The 15,945-nt window shown below is 42.3% G+C and overlaps 1 protein-coding gene across 3 annotated transcripts in view; it reads right to left on the bottom strand.

Moving 5' to 3' along the window:
• PARP8 (poly(ADP-ribose) polymerase family member 8) overlaps positions 1–15,945 on the bottom strand; it is a 276,892-nt gene that overhangs the window by 187,673 nt on the left and 73,274 nt on the right. Inside the window, exon 3 of one of the 3 annotated variants that reach the window (XM_044276222.1) lies at positions 14,918–14,971. The exons of 1 other annotated variant lie outside the window; for it this stretch is intronic. In XM_044276222.1, the coding sequence (XP_044132157.1) occupies positions 14,918–14,971 (54 nt within the window). Of the gene's footprint in view, positions 1–14,757; positions 14,820–14,917; positions 14,972–15,945 lie in introns of those variants that run through there. One more of the 3 variants, XM_044276224.1, reaches the window with a different exon arrangement.

The raw sequence follows: 15,945 nt of genomic DNA, 5'->3' as shown, positions 1-15,945 counted from the left end.
GAGGTGCTGCTACAGGTTGAAATACTGTACATACTGTATATATATTCTGCTCCCCAATAGAGTACTATTCAGCTGTTGGATACCAGGGTAGTTAAGTAAAAAGCAGGTCACAAGATACTTGTGAGGATCACATGACAGCTCACATGACTGATGCCATGTTTAGTCCTATTAGCTATCCTATGGACTAAAACGGGCCTACAGGAGTCAAAAGGGCCGTAATCATTAAAAACGGAATACCTCTTTAAGACCTGCTTTGCCGAAAAATCTTTTGTGTTACTTTGACGTGCATTGTAACACAAAAACTTTTTTTTTTTTTCAGAGAAGGTAAGCTTATGCTACTCCTGTCACAATATCTTGAGTCACGAGGAAAGATAAGGAAGGACACATCAGTAGGTAAGGGTGGCAGAGATGGCACTCATGACAAATCCTGTGACTAATGCTGTATTTGCACATGGTGCTGAGTGTGTAACTAATTACATAGACTGTAATGGAGGCTTTCTGGATCTGTGCTGTGGTGTCCTCAGCAGGTAAGAAACACACTGTTCCAGCCACATCAAGAGTCTGTTCAGAACATTTACTCCGTACATATTTCTTCTGTATTTGCTTAGCGATGGATTAATATCTCGCAGCATTGTTTGTTATTGTTATCATGGGATATGAGGCGTCTCTGCTCGGCACCGTACAATATGACATGATTATTTCTAAAAGAGACAAGGTTTTATAGCAGGATATAAAAGAAAAAATACTGCCTGATCAGACTAGTACAAAAAAAACAGTATTGGTTATTAGATTTCAGCCACTTTGAGACCCAAGTTAGTGGGTTGCACCACAGCTGCGCAAATGCTGCAGGAAAATGCAATTTCAACATGTCCTTGAGATGCAATTGTGTTGAACCAATTCTGTAACTCTCCACCCTTGAGCTATATTATATAAACTATACTATTGGTCTAACTGTTACATGTTCTCACTGCAGTATAAATAGGTCTTGGCATGCCTTCTCCATCCTTGATGCATATTTGGTCAACGGTAGGTTTAGATATCACCTGAGCTCATTAAAGTGTAAATACAGTACCTCTTGGTTTGTCTTCACCACACTTGAGTTATTTGGTAAACCATAAATCTACATGTCTCATGAGCACTCTGTACTGTAAGGAGCTCTTTTGTTGTCTTCTCAACCCAATACCTCTTTGGTTGTCTTCTCCAGCCTTGAGGCATATTTGGTAAACCATAGGTCTAAATGTTGCATGAGCTAACTGCAGTGTAAATACAGTACTTCTTGGGATGTCCTCACCATTCTTGAGTTATTTGGTAAACCATAAGTCTACATGTCTCATGAGCTCTCTGTACTGTAAGTAGCTTTTTGGTCGTCTTCTCCACCCTTGATGAATATTTAGTAAACTATAGGTCTACATTAAAAATGAGTGTATTTCTTTAAATGTGTTTCATCTCTGATTTGCAGAATTGTAAAAAAAAAAATGATTACGGTCTAAATTGATTCTACCTGAATCAAATATGTTGCAATTGCCCTGAAAAATTGGTATTTAACACTGTAAGTTCTCCTAAGTCTCATATTCTTTCTCTCAAAAACTAAAGAAGAATATGTCTTAGAAGATAAGAGACAAAGAGCTAATTTGAATATCTTTCCCAGAAACCCAAATGTATGCAAATTAGCTTTCCTTTCAAAAGGAAAAGAACCCTAAGCCTATCTAATGGCAGGAAATTATAATTTGCTTCTCCCGAGAACACAGAGCAGCGTAGGCTGGGCTGCAATACTCCTTATGCATACTAAGTGGTCTCCCTATTGAGAAATCACAAGCCCAAGAGTACTCCAAGGCCACTCAAACAGAGCAATGTACTCTTGAGACACTCAGTACTCTTGTCATTTTGAAAGAAGTCTTGGCTTTCGTGTCTTTTTTACAGTGAAGTACAGTATTATGCATGGCTTTCCCTCTCACAGATTCACCCAAAACAAATCACAATAAATTTGGTGGGAATTCTTAATTGATTTATTTATCTCTAGTCTACATGCCTCATTTGTTCCCTGCACTGAAAGCAACTTTTGAGTTGTTTTATTCACCTTAGAGGTATATTTAGTAAACTGTAGGACTACGTGTCCAATGAGCTGCCTGTATTGTATATACCCTGCAATAAAACGCCAGATAGTTACAATCTCAGGCATTAAAAATAATAATAAATAGCTCCCTGTTTTCTAAGTAGCTTTTGGATTGTTTCCTCCATCCTTGATACATATTCAGTAAACAATAGGTCTTCATGTCGCATGGGCTCCTTGTATTGGGAGTATCTTTTAGGTGGTCCTCTCCATCCTTGAGATACTCTATGCCGGGTACACTACAAGCCTACAAGTCGAATGAGTTCCAACCACTGTGAAATCAGTCTTGACTACATCCTAGCCTCTAGTAACTGGTGAAACTGATCTATAAAATGACTCTAAGCTACTTTCACACTATCCATTAGGAATGCATCCGGTTGTATTATCTTCTGACGTCATGAACTCCATTGAAAGTCAATGGGGATGAATCCGTTGACTTGCATTGTGGGTCATGACGAATGCGGTTTGCTCTCCGGTATGAGAACAGAACGGAATGCATTTTGGAGCATTCCATTCTGTTCAGTTACTTTTTTTCCCTATTGACAATGAATGGGGACAAAACGGAAACGTTTTTTTCCGGTATTGAGACCCTATGACAGATCTCTATACTGGAAAATAGAAAGTAGCGTGAAAGTAGCCTTACACTTCTCATTTACAATCTGGGGCTCATATAGAGCAACGATTTAATATACTAAAGCAGCATAAATCTGTTCCAAGAACAAATTCTTCTGAACCATCTGACTCCTCTTTATGAAAGAATATCAGGATGCAGAAAAAGTCTCTGTTCAGTTCCGCTATGGAGAAAAAACTTTCTAGTCACAGCAGGAAGCAAAGCACTGATGCATCCTAATTTATCAGCAGCGACATGAAGTCTAAACATAATAGATACTGTAGAAACAACACGGCATCTAAGTTAAGAAAACTAATATTTAATGTCCGCAGATCAGCTCGGAAACATAGAGGAATAGATAACCAAGACTGTTTTCAAAAATAATAAATTGGCATGTCCTAAGTTCCTGCAATCATAGCATAAACACAGATTTTGGACTTTCATTGGTCTCCATTAACTAAACCATTTCAACATTAATCATAACTAAAAATTCACGTAGTCATAAAAATCACGTATGACAGAATTATTGATACTTCTACTCTCTTTTGAATCCACTACTGGTTTGTCTATAGAATTGTAAATACTGCCTAGCACAAATATGGGACTGCACTATAGATCAGCGGACCATGAGCTCCAATCCCAGTAGAGGAACATCTTTTGGAATTTGTGTAGACTTGAGATCTTCTTATGGTACCCCAGTTTCCTCTCACATTCCAAAAATATAGCAATTTTTTGGGATGAAGTTGATCCTAGCGCATGGATGTAGAAACAAAAGAGAGTAACTTTAGCGTTCTGATAGGAACACTTTGCACATTTTTGGGAAGTCAGAATTGGCATCACATTGTGGTGTTTTTCCAAGCAGAAAATAGAAGTTTCTGCTATAAGTATTTATGTCACTTGTCAATTATGTAGAACAGCGGTCCCCAGCATGTGAGCCGCATTTGGAAACAACTGATGATACTGAAGCACATTACAAAAAAAAAAGATTAACAAAAATAGGTAAAAAAGTAAAACATTGCAAGAGGCCTGAAAGGTACATGTAGCTAAGTACAGAAGGATGGTTTTAGATTATAAGAGGCACATTTATTAATACCGGCATTTTAGAGGCCGGTCTTAATAAGGGCCTGCACTGGCGGTGGATTCGCCAAAGTTATGTAGAGGCGCCTCTACATAACTTTTGTCGTATCTACCACCGCTTTTTTAGACCTGGTGTGAGCGGGGAATAGTTGCAGATTGCAAATGACCTTTGCACCGCAATCTGCACTAGAGATAGGCCTAATATAGGCTTATTTCTGTTTAATAAATGACCCCCTTAGGTTTTTAGGATGGTTTTGTTTACAAAGATTTTTTATTTATTTTTTAATTCTATTTTTGTGGCCCTTTTCCTACTATTGTTTTCTGTAGTATTTTTGGCCAAAAATACTGTGGCTAAAATTGTAAAATATAAAACACAGCACAATGGGGGACATTTATCAGATATGTCAGTTTTGTGTCTTAAAATTGTGGAGAGTTATGGAGATTGTGCCATTTCTTTTCATTTTGTGTTCCTTGTCAATTTTCAAAGTGGTCTATGTTTAAGAGCTAAGAGTCAGATTAGACCTGGATTATGGCACATTCACTACGTGTCACTTTTGCAAAAGTTGCAACCTATGCCAGGCAGCCCCCCCGGTATAATTTTACACATTCAAGTGTAAGCCACATTGCACTCATGGCAAATATATTATTGAGATGCACCATTTCATAAATTTGGTGCAGGCACACAAAGCAAAGACAGACTTAAAGGGGTATTCCGGTTGTTGGAAGTTATTGCCTATCCACAGGATAGAGGATAACTATTAGATCGGTGGGGGTCCTACCACTGGGAGCCGATTACGAGAACGGGGACCTCGTACCCCCTGCAGACACCTGAAATGAACAGAGTGGCTGGTAGCACATGATAATCCATTAATTTTTATGGGAGTTTTAGAGAAAGTAAAGTACAGTGCTTGGCTATCTCCGGAATTTTAAAAAGAAATGAATGGGGTGGCCACACGCATGCCTGACCGGCCGCTCTGTTTATTTCAGAGAGACTGCAGGTGGTACGGGGCCCTGTGGATAGGGGATAACATCAAACAACTGGAATAACCTTTTAAAGGCCTCATGCACACGACCGCATGTATTTTGAGGTCCGCAAAAAATACAGATGACGTCCGTGTGCATTCTGTATTTTGCATAACGGAACAGCTGGCCCGTGATAGAACAGTACTATCCTTGTCTGTAATGCGGACAATAATAGGACATGTTCTATTTTTTTTTGCAGAACGGAAATACGGACATACTGAAGCAGAATGCACACGGAGTAACTTTCATTTTTTTTCAGATCCATTAAAATGAATGGTTGCATATACGGTCCGCAAAAACACAGCATGCACTAAAAAACGCCTGACTTGTTGCATTTTTTGGGGTGTTTTTGAAACATTTTTGCACATACTGTATAGTGCGTTTTAGCACCTGCCAATGGCTTTTTGTATGCTTGGTCTTTTTTCTTTAGAGAGAACATGTCGCCCCGAAATTTTGTGCAATCTGCAGCCACTATTTTATAGAGCAGGAGGAGCTGAGCAGATTGATATATAGTTTTATGGGAAAAGATTCAGTATAACCTGTAATTTATTCATTTACATCCCTGCTCATTCTGGGCTTTGAAGTCCAGGAGGCGGTCCTATCAGTGATTGACAGCCTGCCCTCTATGACTGTGTATACAGAGATAGCTGTCAATCACTGATAGGACCGCCTCCTGGACTTCAAATGAGCAGGAATTTACATGTATAAATAATAGTTATAATAAAACTTTTCCCATAAAACTATATATCAATCTGCTCAGTTTCTTCTGCTCTATAACGTGGTGCATGTAGCTTACATTGCACTTTCATGGTGACAGGTTATCTGTAAGTTCTCAATGATATTCTAATTTATTAAGATGCACCTGTACCCACTGCAATTTCACTTCCCCTGTAGAGCTGTATGGGAAGAAAACATTTCCTGTACAAATAAAACAACATACGAAAATGCCCTTACAAAATACCAAAACACATTGTACTTGGGTTTTTTTTTTGTTTTGTTTTTTTTAAGCTGCAAAATGAAAAAATATAAAAATAAAAACGGAGGTCTATGGAAGAAAAATGCCAGGTGATAACAGAAAAAAAAACACCAGACCCACAGCATTTGAAAATGCTTTTGACACAAGAAACACAACTGAAGGGTCAAAAATTGCCACTACCAAAAAATACCTGTAGAATATTTCCCACAGACTTCCAAGCAACATCTGGAGCTGGCGTCTTTTGCCTAAAAAATTTAGCAAAACCGCCAACAGAAAAAACAACACAACAAAAAAAATGTAAAAGCCCTCAAAAGTTCCATAAAAAAGACCTACCCTAGTGGTATGAACCTACCCTACTGGTGTTTTTTCATCGGCTTCTCTATAGGTCTTAAAAAACACCAAAAGAATGTAGTGAAAATTATTGAAATTCAGGGAGTTTTTTTTTACAAATGAAAAAAATAAAAATAAAATAAGATAAAAGCAGTGTATGAAGGAAGCATAAAACTGCCTCATGAACAGGCAAATGTCACTGCAGTTTTTATTTTAATGTAACAAATAATCCACAACCTTGATGCTCCTCTACTTGACTATGGGAATTGCAGAGGCTGTGAGTGTCACAGTAATGTGTGAACCCCTATTCACTACACCAGCCCTTGGAGCGAGGGAAGTTTGGCGGAGAAGATCCTGGACACCAACTGCATCCTGACCACTTCCACCACTCCCATCCTCTCCACTTGGTTGCTGCACCAACAATGTGCCAAACATCACATGCACTACCAGGGGTGTAATTATAATTCATAGGGCCTCATAACAAAATAAAATGTGTAAGGGTATGACCACATGGCGCTGTACGGGCCACAGCTGGCTCTTGTTAACCAATGAAGACTGCACTGTTTAGTCGGTTTGCATGGTTAATAGCCATACGGCACCTTCAATACCGTGTGGCTTTTTACAATGCAGACAGTAGCGTAATTACAAATGACTGGGCCACCCAGCAAATTTTTGAGTGGGCCCCCCTTACCAAGCAACTTCTTCACAACCACCACTCCTGTGGCTAGTCAAAATCACTCTCTCAGACCAGGCTCGCCAGCTTTATAAGACGCCCCCAAAAAGTGAGGGAAAAATGGCCGCGTTTCTTATAAAGCGAATACTAGTGAGCGCTTCCATTATGGAAGTGCTCACTAGTATGCTTCAGGTGCCGGGAGCAGGGAGCAAAGCACCGCAAGCACTTGTGGTACTCACCCTCCTCTGTCTTCCTACCTGGGGCCGATGCTTCACTGTCCTGGCTGTGTTTAGCGTACAGTTAGGTGACAGAGCAGCACAGGCCAGGAAGACGGGAGAGTGGTGGAGAGGAGCCACAGCGCAGGACAGGTAAGAGGAGGTTTTTATTTTAATCTGATCTGAGGTCTGATGGGGACTAACATTGAGGGCTGATCTGAGGTCTGATGGGGGTCTAATATTGAAGGCTGATCTGAGGTCTGATGGGGGTCTGACAATATGGGTTGATCTGAGGACTGCTGGGGGTCTGACAATGTGGGCTGATCTGAGGTCTGCTGGGGGTCTGACAATGTGGGCTGATCTGAGGTCTGACATGGAGGGCTCATGCTGATGTCTCAATGAAGGGGTCAGATGTGATGTCCTGATATGGGGGACTAATCTGATGTACTGATATTTATGGGGGTCTGTTCTGAGGATCTGATATGAGGTCTGATGAAAAATATTTTTTTCTTATTTTCCTTCCCTTAAACCTGGGGTGCGTCTTATAAAGCGAAAAATACGGTAAGGAGTAAAAATGAAAGGTACTGTATGTATAATAGCACAATACATCTGAAAATCCACATTATAACAAAAATCCACAAAATTATTCTCCACAAAAAGTTACAATGTTCTTGCACCTGAATGGACCCTCCCAACTTCTGGGCCCCATAGCAAGTGCTATAGCTTATATGGCTATAATTACACCCAGTCGCTGCAAGGCCAGGACAGAGATCAGGGAGCAGGTCACCTCCTATCATATCCCTAACTCTGACCCTGACTCCTAACTGTATGAGCCGACCCTGATGGTAGGAGGGCTCATACTCCGTAACCTTGAAGTCCCTACTAGCCCTCAGGGTTGCCCTCAACTAGGAGCAGGGTAAGATGACCTGTTCCTCCTAGGCACGGAGGAACAGGAGTCTCACACGCCAGGCTACAATAAAGGGGAAACATAAACAACTTATGGCAATGGCAGGTAAATGCAACAAGTATAGCACCTACCTGCCACAGACACAAAGCCTGGAACCCATGCAGACGCGCTGCTGTCCAAAGAACACACACGGACACAGCACACACCACACAGGAACACAGGACCATAAGCTGCAATAAACAAGCATACAAAAAACACACCTTCATAACATCATGTGTGACATAAAGTATGACCACAAAGGCTCCTCACATGGTAACCTTCGGAAGAGGGTGCAGCATGCATCGCCATACGTTTGTGGGGTGCATGCGCGTTCTCTGGAGGGAGAGCATTTTGGGGATCACCGTTTACGGCGCGGTGCGTGGCTAGTCCCCGCCATTCTTTCACCGTTGCCTGTTTTGGTGTCCCCTTACCTTTTTATCCTTGCACTGTGGTTTGTTTTGTGTGCGGTTGCACATCTTCGGAAGCATGCAGCGCCATCTGCTTTTGGCCTGCATGCGCGTTCTCCGGAGGGAGAGCGTTTTGGGGATCACCGTTAACGGCGCGGTTGGTGGCTTATTCCCCGCCACCTTACCTTCCGTGTCCGTGTTGGTGATCCCTCGTCCCTCTCCATGTTCCTATCTGGTTGTCTGCTGGCAGCATTCCGTTAGGTTTCCGGCTGCGTGCTGGTTAGGAGTGTCTGCTGGCAGCGACTGGAGTGGGGACGTGAGTGGAGAGTGGACGCAGTGTCAGTGCGCTCTCCCCGGGCTGTTTCTTTGCTGGTCTGTGTGTTGCTCCGGAGCCTGGCAGTCGGCTCCTGGTTCCTGTGTGTTGCTCCAGGGGCCGGCAGCAGTCCTGGGGAGACGCGCATGTTATGATGCTGATTCCCCTTCTCCTATCCTCTTGATGGGTCCCTCACTAGTTTTCCCTTTTTTTTTGGTGGGGGGCTTTGAGGGGTGGGAGTGTCACGACCATGGTCATGGTCGTGACTCCTGTAACCGCATGCAGTTGCCTGCGGTCTAGGTCTGGTTGTCAATCACAGGTGAGGGCTGTAGTATGTTGCCTCACCTGTGGTTGCCTCTGGCAACATTGTTTATGTGGCAGTATAGCAGCCTGAGCTGTTGCGAGGCAGCTTGCTATGTTGTGCATGCGGTTGCACCTGGCAACCTGTCTATTTAGGTGTGCCTTGTTTCTGTGCATGAGGTTTATTTATGGGTGCACATCCCCTTTAAGTGGCTTTCTTCCCTTCCTTGGTGTTGGAAGGGTTAACTTCCTTCCTAGTGTGTGTGCAATGGGTGTGTCTGTGTGGGTGTGGCTACATGGGCTATTTAACCTCAGTTGAGACCTGATGTCTGAGGGGTACTCCAGCCTTGTAGTAAGCTAAAGGCACCATCCTGGTCTCTAATACCATCTGCCAGTGAGGGCCACCCTTGTGGTCATAAAATGTTATACATGATGTTTAGTTGATGTTCTTTTCTCTTTCATATTTTATGCACCTATGGATCTGGGTTCCTGTGTGTTTGTGTGTGTGCTGTGTCCATTTATGTTTGGGTGTGGACACTAGCTTGTATTGCACGGGATCCAGTCTGTGTGTCTGTGGCAAGTAGGTGTGGAAGTACTTTTCATCCTCCTGCCATATCCATAGGCTGTTCATGTTCCTATCCCCTTGCAGCTTGGCCACTTTAGACTCCTGTTTCTCCGCATCCAGGAGGAACGGGCTGTCTACCTAGCTCCTAGCTCAGGGATCTGCGGAGGGTGAGTAGGGATCCAAGGTTCCTGAGCATGAGCCCTCCTACCTTCAAGGTCGGCTCATGTAGCTAGGAGTCAGGGTCAGATTAGGGAAGCTCTAGGAGGTGACCTGCTCCCTTATTCTGTGGTCCTGGCCAAGTAGCGACCTACCATCTTCTGGCATCGCACGGCTGATGGTTTTCCCCATCCTCAGCCGTGACAGTCAGAATGGGAAAGAAAGGTGGGCTACAACAGCAGAAGACCCCACCGGGTACCACTCATCTCCACTATAAATAGGAAAAAGAGGCTACAATTTGCACGAGCTCACCAAAATTGGACTGTTGAAGACTGGGAAAATGTTGCCTGGTCTGATGAGTCTCGATTTCTGTTGAGACATTCAAATGGTAGAGTCCGAATTTGGCGTAAACAGAATGAGAACATGTATCCATCATGCCTTGTTACCACTGTGCAGGCTGGTGGTGTAATGGTGTGGGGGATGTTTTCTGGGCACACTTTAGGCCCCTTAGTGCCAATTGGCCATCGTTTAAATGCCACAGGCTACCTGAGCATTGTTTCTGACCATGTCCATCCCTTCATGACCACCATGTACCCATCCTCTGATGGCTAGTTCCAGCAGGATAATGCACCATGTCACAAAGCTCGAATCATTTCAAATTGGTTTCTTGAACATGACAATGAGTTCACTGTACTAAAATGGCCCCCACAGTCACCAGATCTCAACCCAATAGAGCATCTTTGGGATGTGGTGGAACGGGAGTTTTGCTCCCTGGATGTGCATCCCTCAAATCTCCATCAAGTGCAAGATGCTATCCTATCAATATGGGCCAACATTTCTAAAGAATGCTATCAGCACCTTGTTGAATCAATGCCATGTAGAATTAAGGCAGTTCTGAAGGCAAAAGAGGGTCCAACACCGTATTAGTATGGTGTTCCTAATAATTCTTTAGGTGAGTGTATATTGGCTGAGTGTCTCAGATATTATCATATCAGAATGAGGGCTTAGTCCATATATAATACTTGCATCTACTTTACAAAGTGCATTTCTGTGGTTTTCTGTGGGTTTCTTTAATGATATGGCCAGGGACATCCGCACTTTTCCATATCATATCTTGCAGTTTTTTATCTGTTTTTATCTTAGTTTTTTCTGTGTTTGTTCTATGTAGTATTTGCTTGAGGGAGTGGCACCTTCAAGTGTGAATGCCCACCGATTATCTTGGGAGTAGCATTCCTCTGCACTTTTGCCCCCTCCCCTATCCAATAGAGCGCCTTAATTAGGTGGTACATATGGCTGTGCTTGAACCTCCTCCCATCGGTTGCATGATGCACATGGAGGTGACTAGGAGCAGCACACCATATGTGTGGCATCTTCGCTCCTGCACATAGAAGCCCAATGGCTTAGGTAGGTTTAGCGTAGGACCCGCCTGACCTGAGACTACCTTGGCGCTTGGTAGGCGGGCTCAGATGTATTTTGATCAAAATATATTGGCTAAGTGTCTCAGATATTATCATATCAGAATGAGGGCTTAGTCCATATATAGTGCTTGCATCTACTTTACAAAGTGCATTTCTGTGGTTTTCTTTAATGATATGGCCAGGGACATCCGCACTTTTTAATATCATATTGTGCAGGATGTTTTTATCTTAGTTTTTTCTGTGTTTGTTCTACTTTTGGGACAGCTTAATACAAAACACTGTTCTGATGGCTCTTACAGCAACACCAGGGAAGAGACTTTGAAGGGGTTGACCCATCAGGGAGACTGATGGCATATTGCTAGGATCAGAATGTCAAATATGTAGGTGCGGGTCCCACATCTGAGGAACAGTCCTATCTTAAGAACTAGGCCCCCGAAGTGACCAGAGAGCAGCTGTGCATGAGCTCCCACCCTTCATTCACCACTATAGGAGTTCAGGAAGCGACAGCTCAGCGATTTTCAGTCCTACAGAGGTGAAAGGAGACGTGGCCGCACTTGCGTGGTGCACTTTCCATTCACCGCTATGGGACTTGTGAAACAGCTGAAAATCCTTGCGCCGCTATTTTTGAAACTCCCATAGCGATGACAAGAGGGCATTTTTTATTGGAAAAAACATCAGTCAGTAAAAGGAGATTCAGCTGGTGGTAGGCAAAGGATGCAACTAATTCGTTTTAATGCTGAATTATATCAAAATAACATTTCATGTTAGGAAATCTCTTTGATGAGATTATCTAGTACTGCCTCCTCACTTTCTGTGTTTGTACATTAACAACAGGATAGGTGATATAAAGTATTGCTGAGGAACCGATTACCAAGGCCATCAACAAACATGCAGTAAGTCCCCTGTGTGAGAGGAGAGGTGGTGCACCTGCGTGACCGCTCCATTCACTTAAATGAGACGGACAGAGATTCCTGAGTGCTGTAGTTGGAGATCTGACAGAAGTAAGGGAGCTGTCCACCAGTAGGTAACCTGAGGTCGACTCTTGGTGCTGTTGGAAGACACACCTGGAAAGTGAATAAACAGGGCTGAACCAGTGGTGGATCTCTGGCCACAATTCCAGGTCATATTTCAGGAACTGAAGAACTATGAGTTAAAAGCAAAGATAGTAACATTTTAAAACCTGATCCACCTGGTCTTCTACCCAAGTCTATGTCCCTTACAATATGAAAAAAATTGTATCCAGCTAAACAATACACATTAGTTTAAATCAATGTATGATTTTAACCAAATTGATGATTTCATCAGGTGAAATTTAACAAAGAACAATTATTTTAGCCATCTATGGGTATCGTTAAGCGAAAATATTCAAGGCACAAGCCCAGGGCTCCGAACTTGTCCTCAAAATGGACTAACAGTAGGACACTGATATAACCATTCTGTTAAATGCCCTTAAAATCTGAACTATTTACTGCAGTTGCCATTTGTATGATTTCTGTCTACAAGATTCTGTGAGAAGCAGAGCACTGCTTCTTAAGTGAATGCATGATGTAAGGCTTATTATACAGTTCATAAATTGGATTCTGGAGGTAAAGTACATCAATATGTATTATTAAACCTGCTATGAGTTCTGTAAGTAAAAAAATGCACGTACACAGGGGTGCACCTAGCCTTTCTGCTGCCTGAGGCAAAAACTGAAACAACGCCCCCCCCTTGCCAATTTCTTAACCTGAACCCTTCACCACAATGAAAGCGCTCATTGCCCATGGCCCTTCCGCTGCCCCCCTCTTGTCCCTACCTGGTGCTGCCTGAGGCAATCACCTCACCTGGCCTCATTTGTGGTGCACGTACAGTAACTAAGCAAATACAAACCACGGTCACAGTCTTTAAAGTGGAAAAAGGTGATCTACTGACTTGTCTACCATCATATTGGTGGGTGTCTGCGGTACATGACCCTACTCAATCTGGTAATCAGCATGGTGCCAAATTAAAAAAATCCACCCTTCTATGGGATCTTCAGATTTTATCCTGCATTATTGTGCCAAATGCTGGCTATGCACAAAAGACGAAAGGTGGCCTGAAAAGCCCAATTTGGAACATTTAGTGCTGACCATCATTTTATAATTATATGTGAACGATAGATGATGATCCCTGATGGCAGTCAACTGTGTATGCAAAAAGAGTGGATCTATTCGGCGCTGTTGGTTGAAACGAGGCATGACTGGCCAATGATGGCGATCATCTGCCATTTTGTATAAATTATCTTCTACTTTTTAAACTGAGGTGTAATTGATCAAGCCCTGCTCTCCAGAACTCTGGCTTCAAAAAGTCATAAAATAGTGGTTTGTAACTTTTTGGTCTTACACCACCATGTACGGTATTCTACAATTTGGTACAGGTTTTTATTGGGATTTAGTTGGTCCATAAAAGCGTGCTTCCGCAGACGAACTATAACGTCATTGCCACCCAGGAAGGAACTGAGAAGGTTTCCGATATGCATTTGGTTGGTAAGAGGTCGTCCAATATATGGTTTTGATCAGAATGAACATTTAAATAGCAAGCAAGCTATTTAGTGGTCGATATCCTGCTAATTTGCATCACAAGATACCGTGCTGTATTGGGAAGGCAAAGTTGCTTTGGCAACCAGCTACGACATTGTTCCTGACTAGAAGGACGTAGCGTTCTATCAACTATATAGCACATACACAGTCCATTCACTAAGACAGCAGAGAAGCAGTGGGCCGCACTACAAGGCACAGCAAACTAACAAGAAGAGATGTGGAAGGGTGAGAAGGAGCTAAGCCTTTTATTTCTTTGGTTACAACAGTTAAAGGGGTTATCTTGGAATTTGATATTGATGGCCTATCCTCAATAATAAGATTGGAGGGGTCCGACTCCCGGGACCCCCATCAATCCGCTGTTTGAAGAGACTGTGGCGCTCCATGTGCACCTAGGTCATTCCTAGGCCAGAGACGTCACCATGTATTGGTCACAATGGAGGAGGTCAGTCCCGTTCAAGTGAATAGGCGGAGCTGCCATACAGAGAACAGCCGCTATACAATGTACAGCGCTGTGCTTGGTAAGCTTCAGTGAGCATAGCTGCCTCTTATAAACAGCTGATCGGCGGGGGTCTCCGGAGTCGGACCCTTGCCAATCTGATATTGACGACCTGTCCTAAGGATAGACCATCAATATCAAATTCTTGGATAACTCCTTTAAATATCTATTTACTGATTACATTGGCAAGCTAGTTTTCATCATATCAATGCATCTGAACTTTGGCAATGTGCATTTATTATGTGAAACTAAGGGGATTTATGCTGAATTTATATTACTCTACATCTGGATGTAGAAATTCTATCACAGAAAAGATGGTCTGCAAGTATGGACACCTCAGATTAATGACAACCTATTTTTTTCCTTTTTTCTCGCCCTGGACAAGTTGCTTGGGATCATTACAATTTTCTCATGTTCCTTCCTTTCATGTAGATGGTACGTTGGTACTTGAAAATTAAAATATAATACTGTAGAGTCTATAGTAGCAAGGAAAAAAATGATAATTTCTCTCTGCTTTACTGTGTTGTCTGGGACAGTATCTGCAAGGTACTGAAGGTCTAAATAAAACAGAAGTGACACTGTACCTGTAGAAGCAGTGAGGGATCATGGGTACTGATTAAAGTCAATGAGGGCCCGAACTTCACTTTATTATTTTCTGTTATAACGGAAAATAATAGCATTCTTAATACAGAATGATAAATAAAATGGCCATTGAGGGGTTAAAAATAATTTTAAAAAACTCACCTCATCCACTTGATCGCGCAGCCGGTATCCTCGTCTTTCTTATTTCTGCAGGACCTGCAAAAGGAATTACGATGAATGTGACGTCATTGCAGGTTCTGGTGAATGAAGATAGAAGGACCTGTGGTGACGTCATAGTCATTCATTCTTATCCTGAAAATTTTGTATACAAGTGATCCCTCAAGTTACAATATTAATTGGTTCCAGGACAACCATTGTATGTTGAAACCATTGTAATTTGAGAAATCGGTTCCAAAGCCCCAAAATGTCATCCAAGAGAAAATAAAAATGTAAGAAAATAACCAGATAACTAAGACAGATTAAAACAAATGCTTACATATAACAGTCAGGAATAGTTGCTAACTAGCAACTAATACAACTATTTTACTAGAGAAGTGGCCTTGATTGGTTGGATCTGAGTCATTGTATGTTGAGTCTGGTTTAAACTTACGATGTGCCAGAAAAGACCATTGTATGGTGAAAATATTGTATCCTGAGGCCATTGTATCCTGAGGGTTCTCTGTATATTCCCGATACCTCTTATACCTCTTAGCAGAATAAAACATACATATCTCATAGTATTAGATATTGTAGGTCACCCTGACAGCAACTGTGTCTTACTTGCAGGATCAGCTGTTATTTGCTGATAGTCACAATGCAGTTTGCTTGTTTTTCTATGAGCACTGTGTCATAGGAAAAAAGAAAGCGACAGATCCCATTTAAGTTCGGCACGACCAAGGTTTCACCAGTGTCAAGATCAGTTCCGTACTAAGCTCTTGACTTGAGCTAATAGAGGGTGATACCAAGAGATGGAGCCTGCCCCATAATCTGTATTACTATAAAGTTTAGGTTCCTGAAAACATTACATTATAGCCAGCAACCAGCATGAAGCAAAAGAAGACCTGTGTGCTCATTGGTCCCTTTCAAAAATATTTTAACCCACTAGTTGTCAGCGTGAAATTCTCCATTTGAGGAGGATTTCCAAATTATTTTAGCCATTTCTCTTGAAGCAGAAAATCAGCAGGGAGGAA

The sequence above is a fragment of the Bufo gargarizans genome, chromosome 1, assembly GCF_014858855.1.
Source record: "Bufo gargarizans isolate SCDJY-AF-19 chromosome 1, ASM1485885v1, whole genome shotgun sequence".
Classification (NCBI taxonomy): Eukaryota; Metazoa; Chordata; class Amphibia; order Anura; family Bufonidae; genus Bufo; species Bufo gargarizans.
This window is presented reverse-complemented; position numbering and strand designations above follow the sequence as displayed.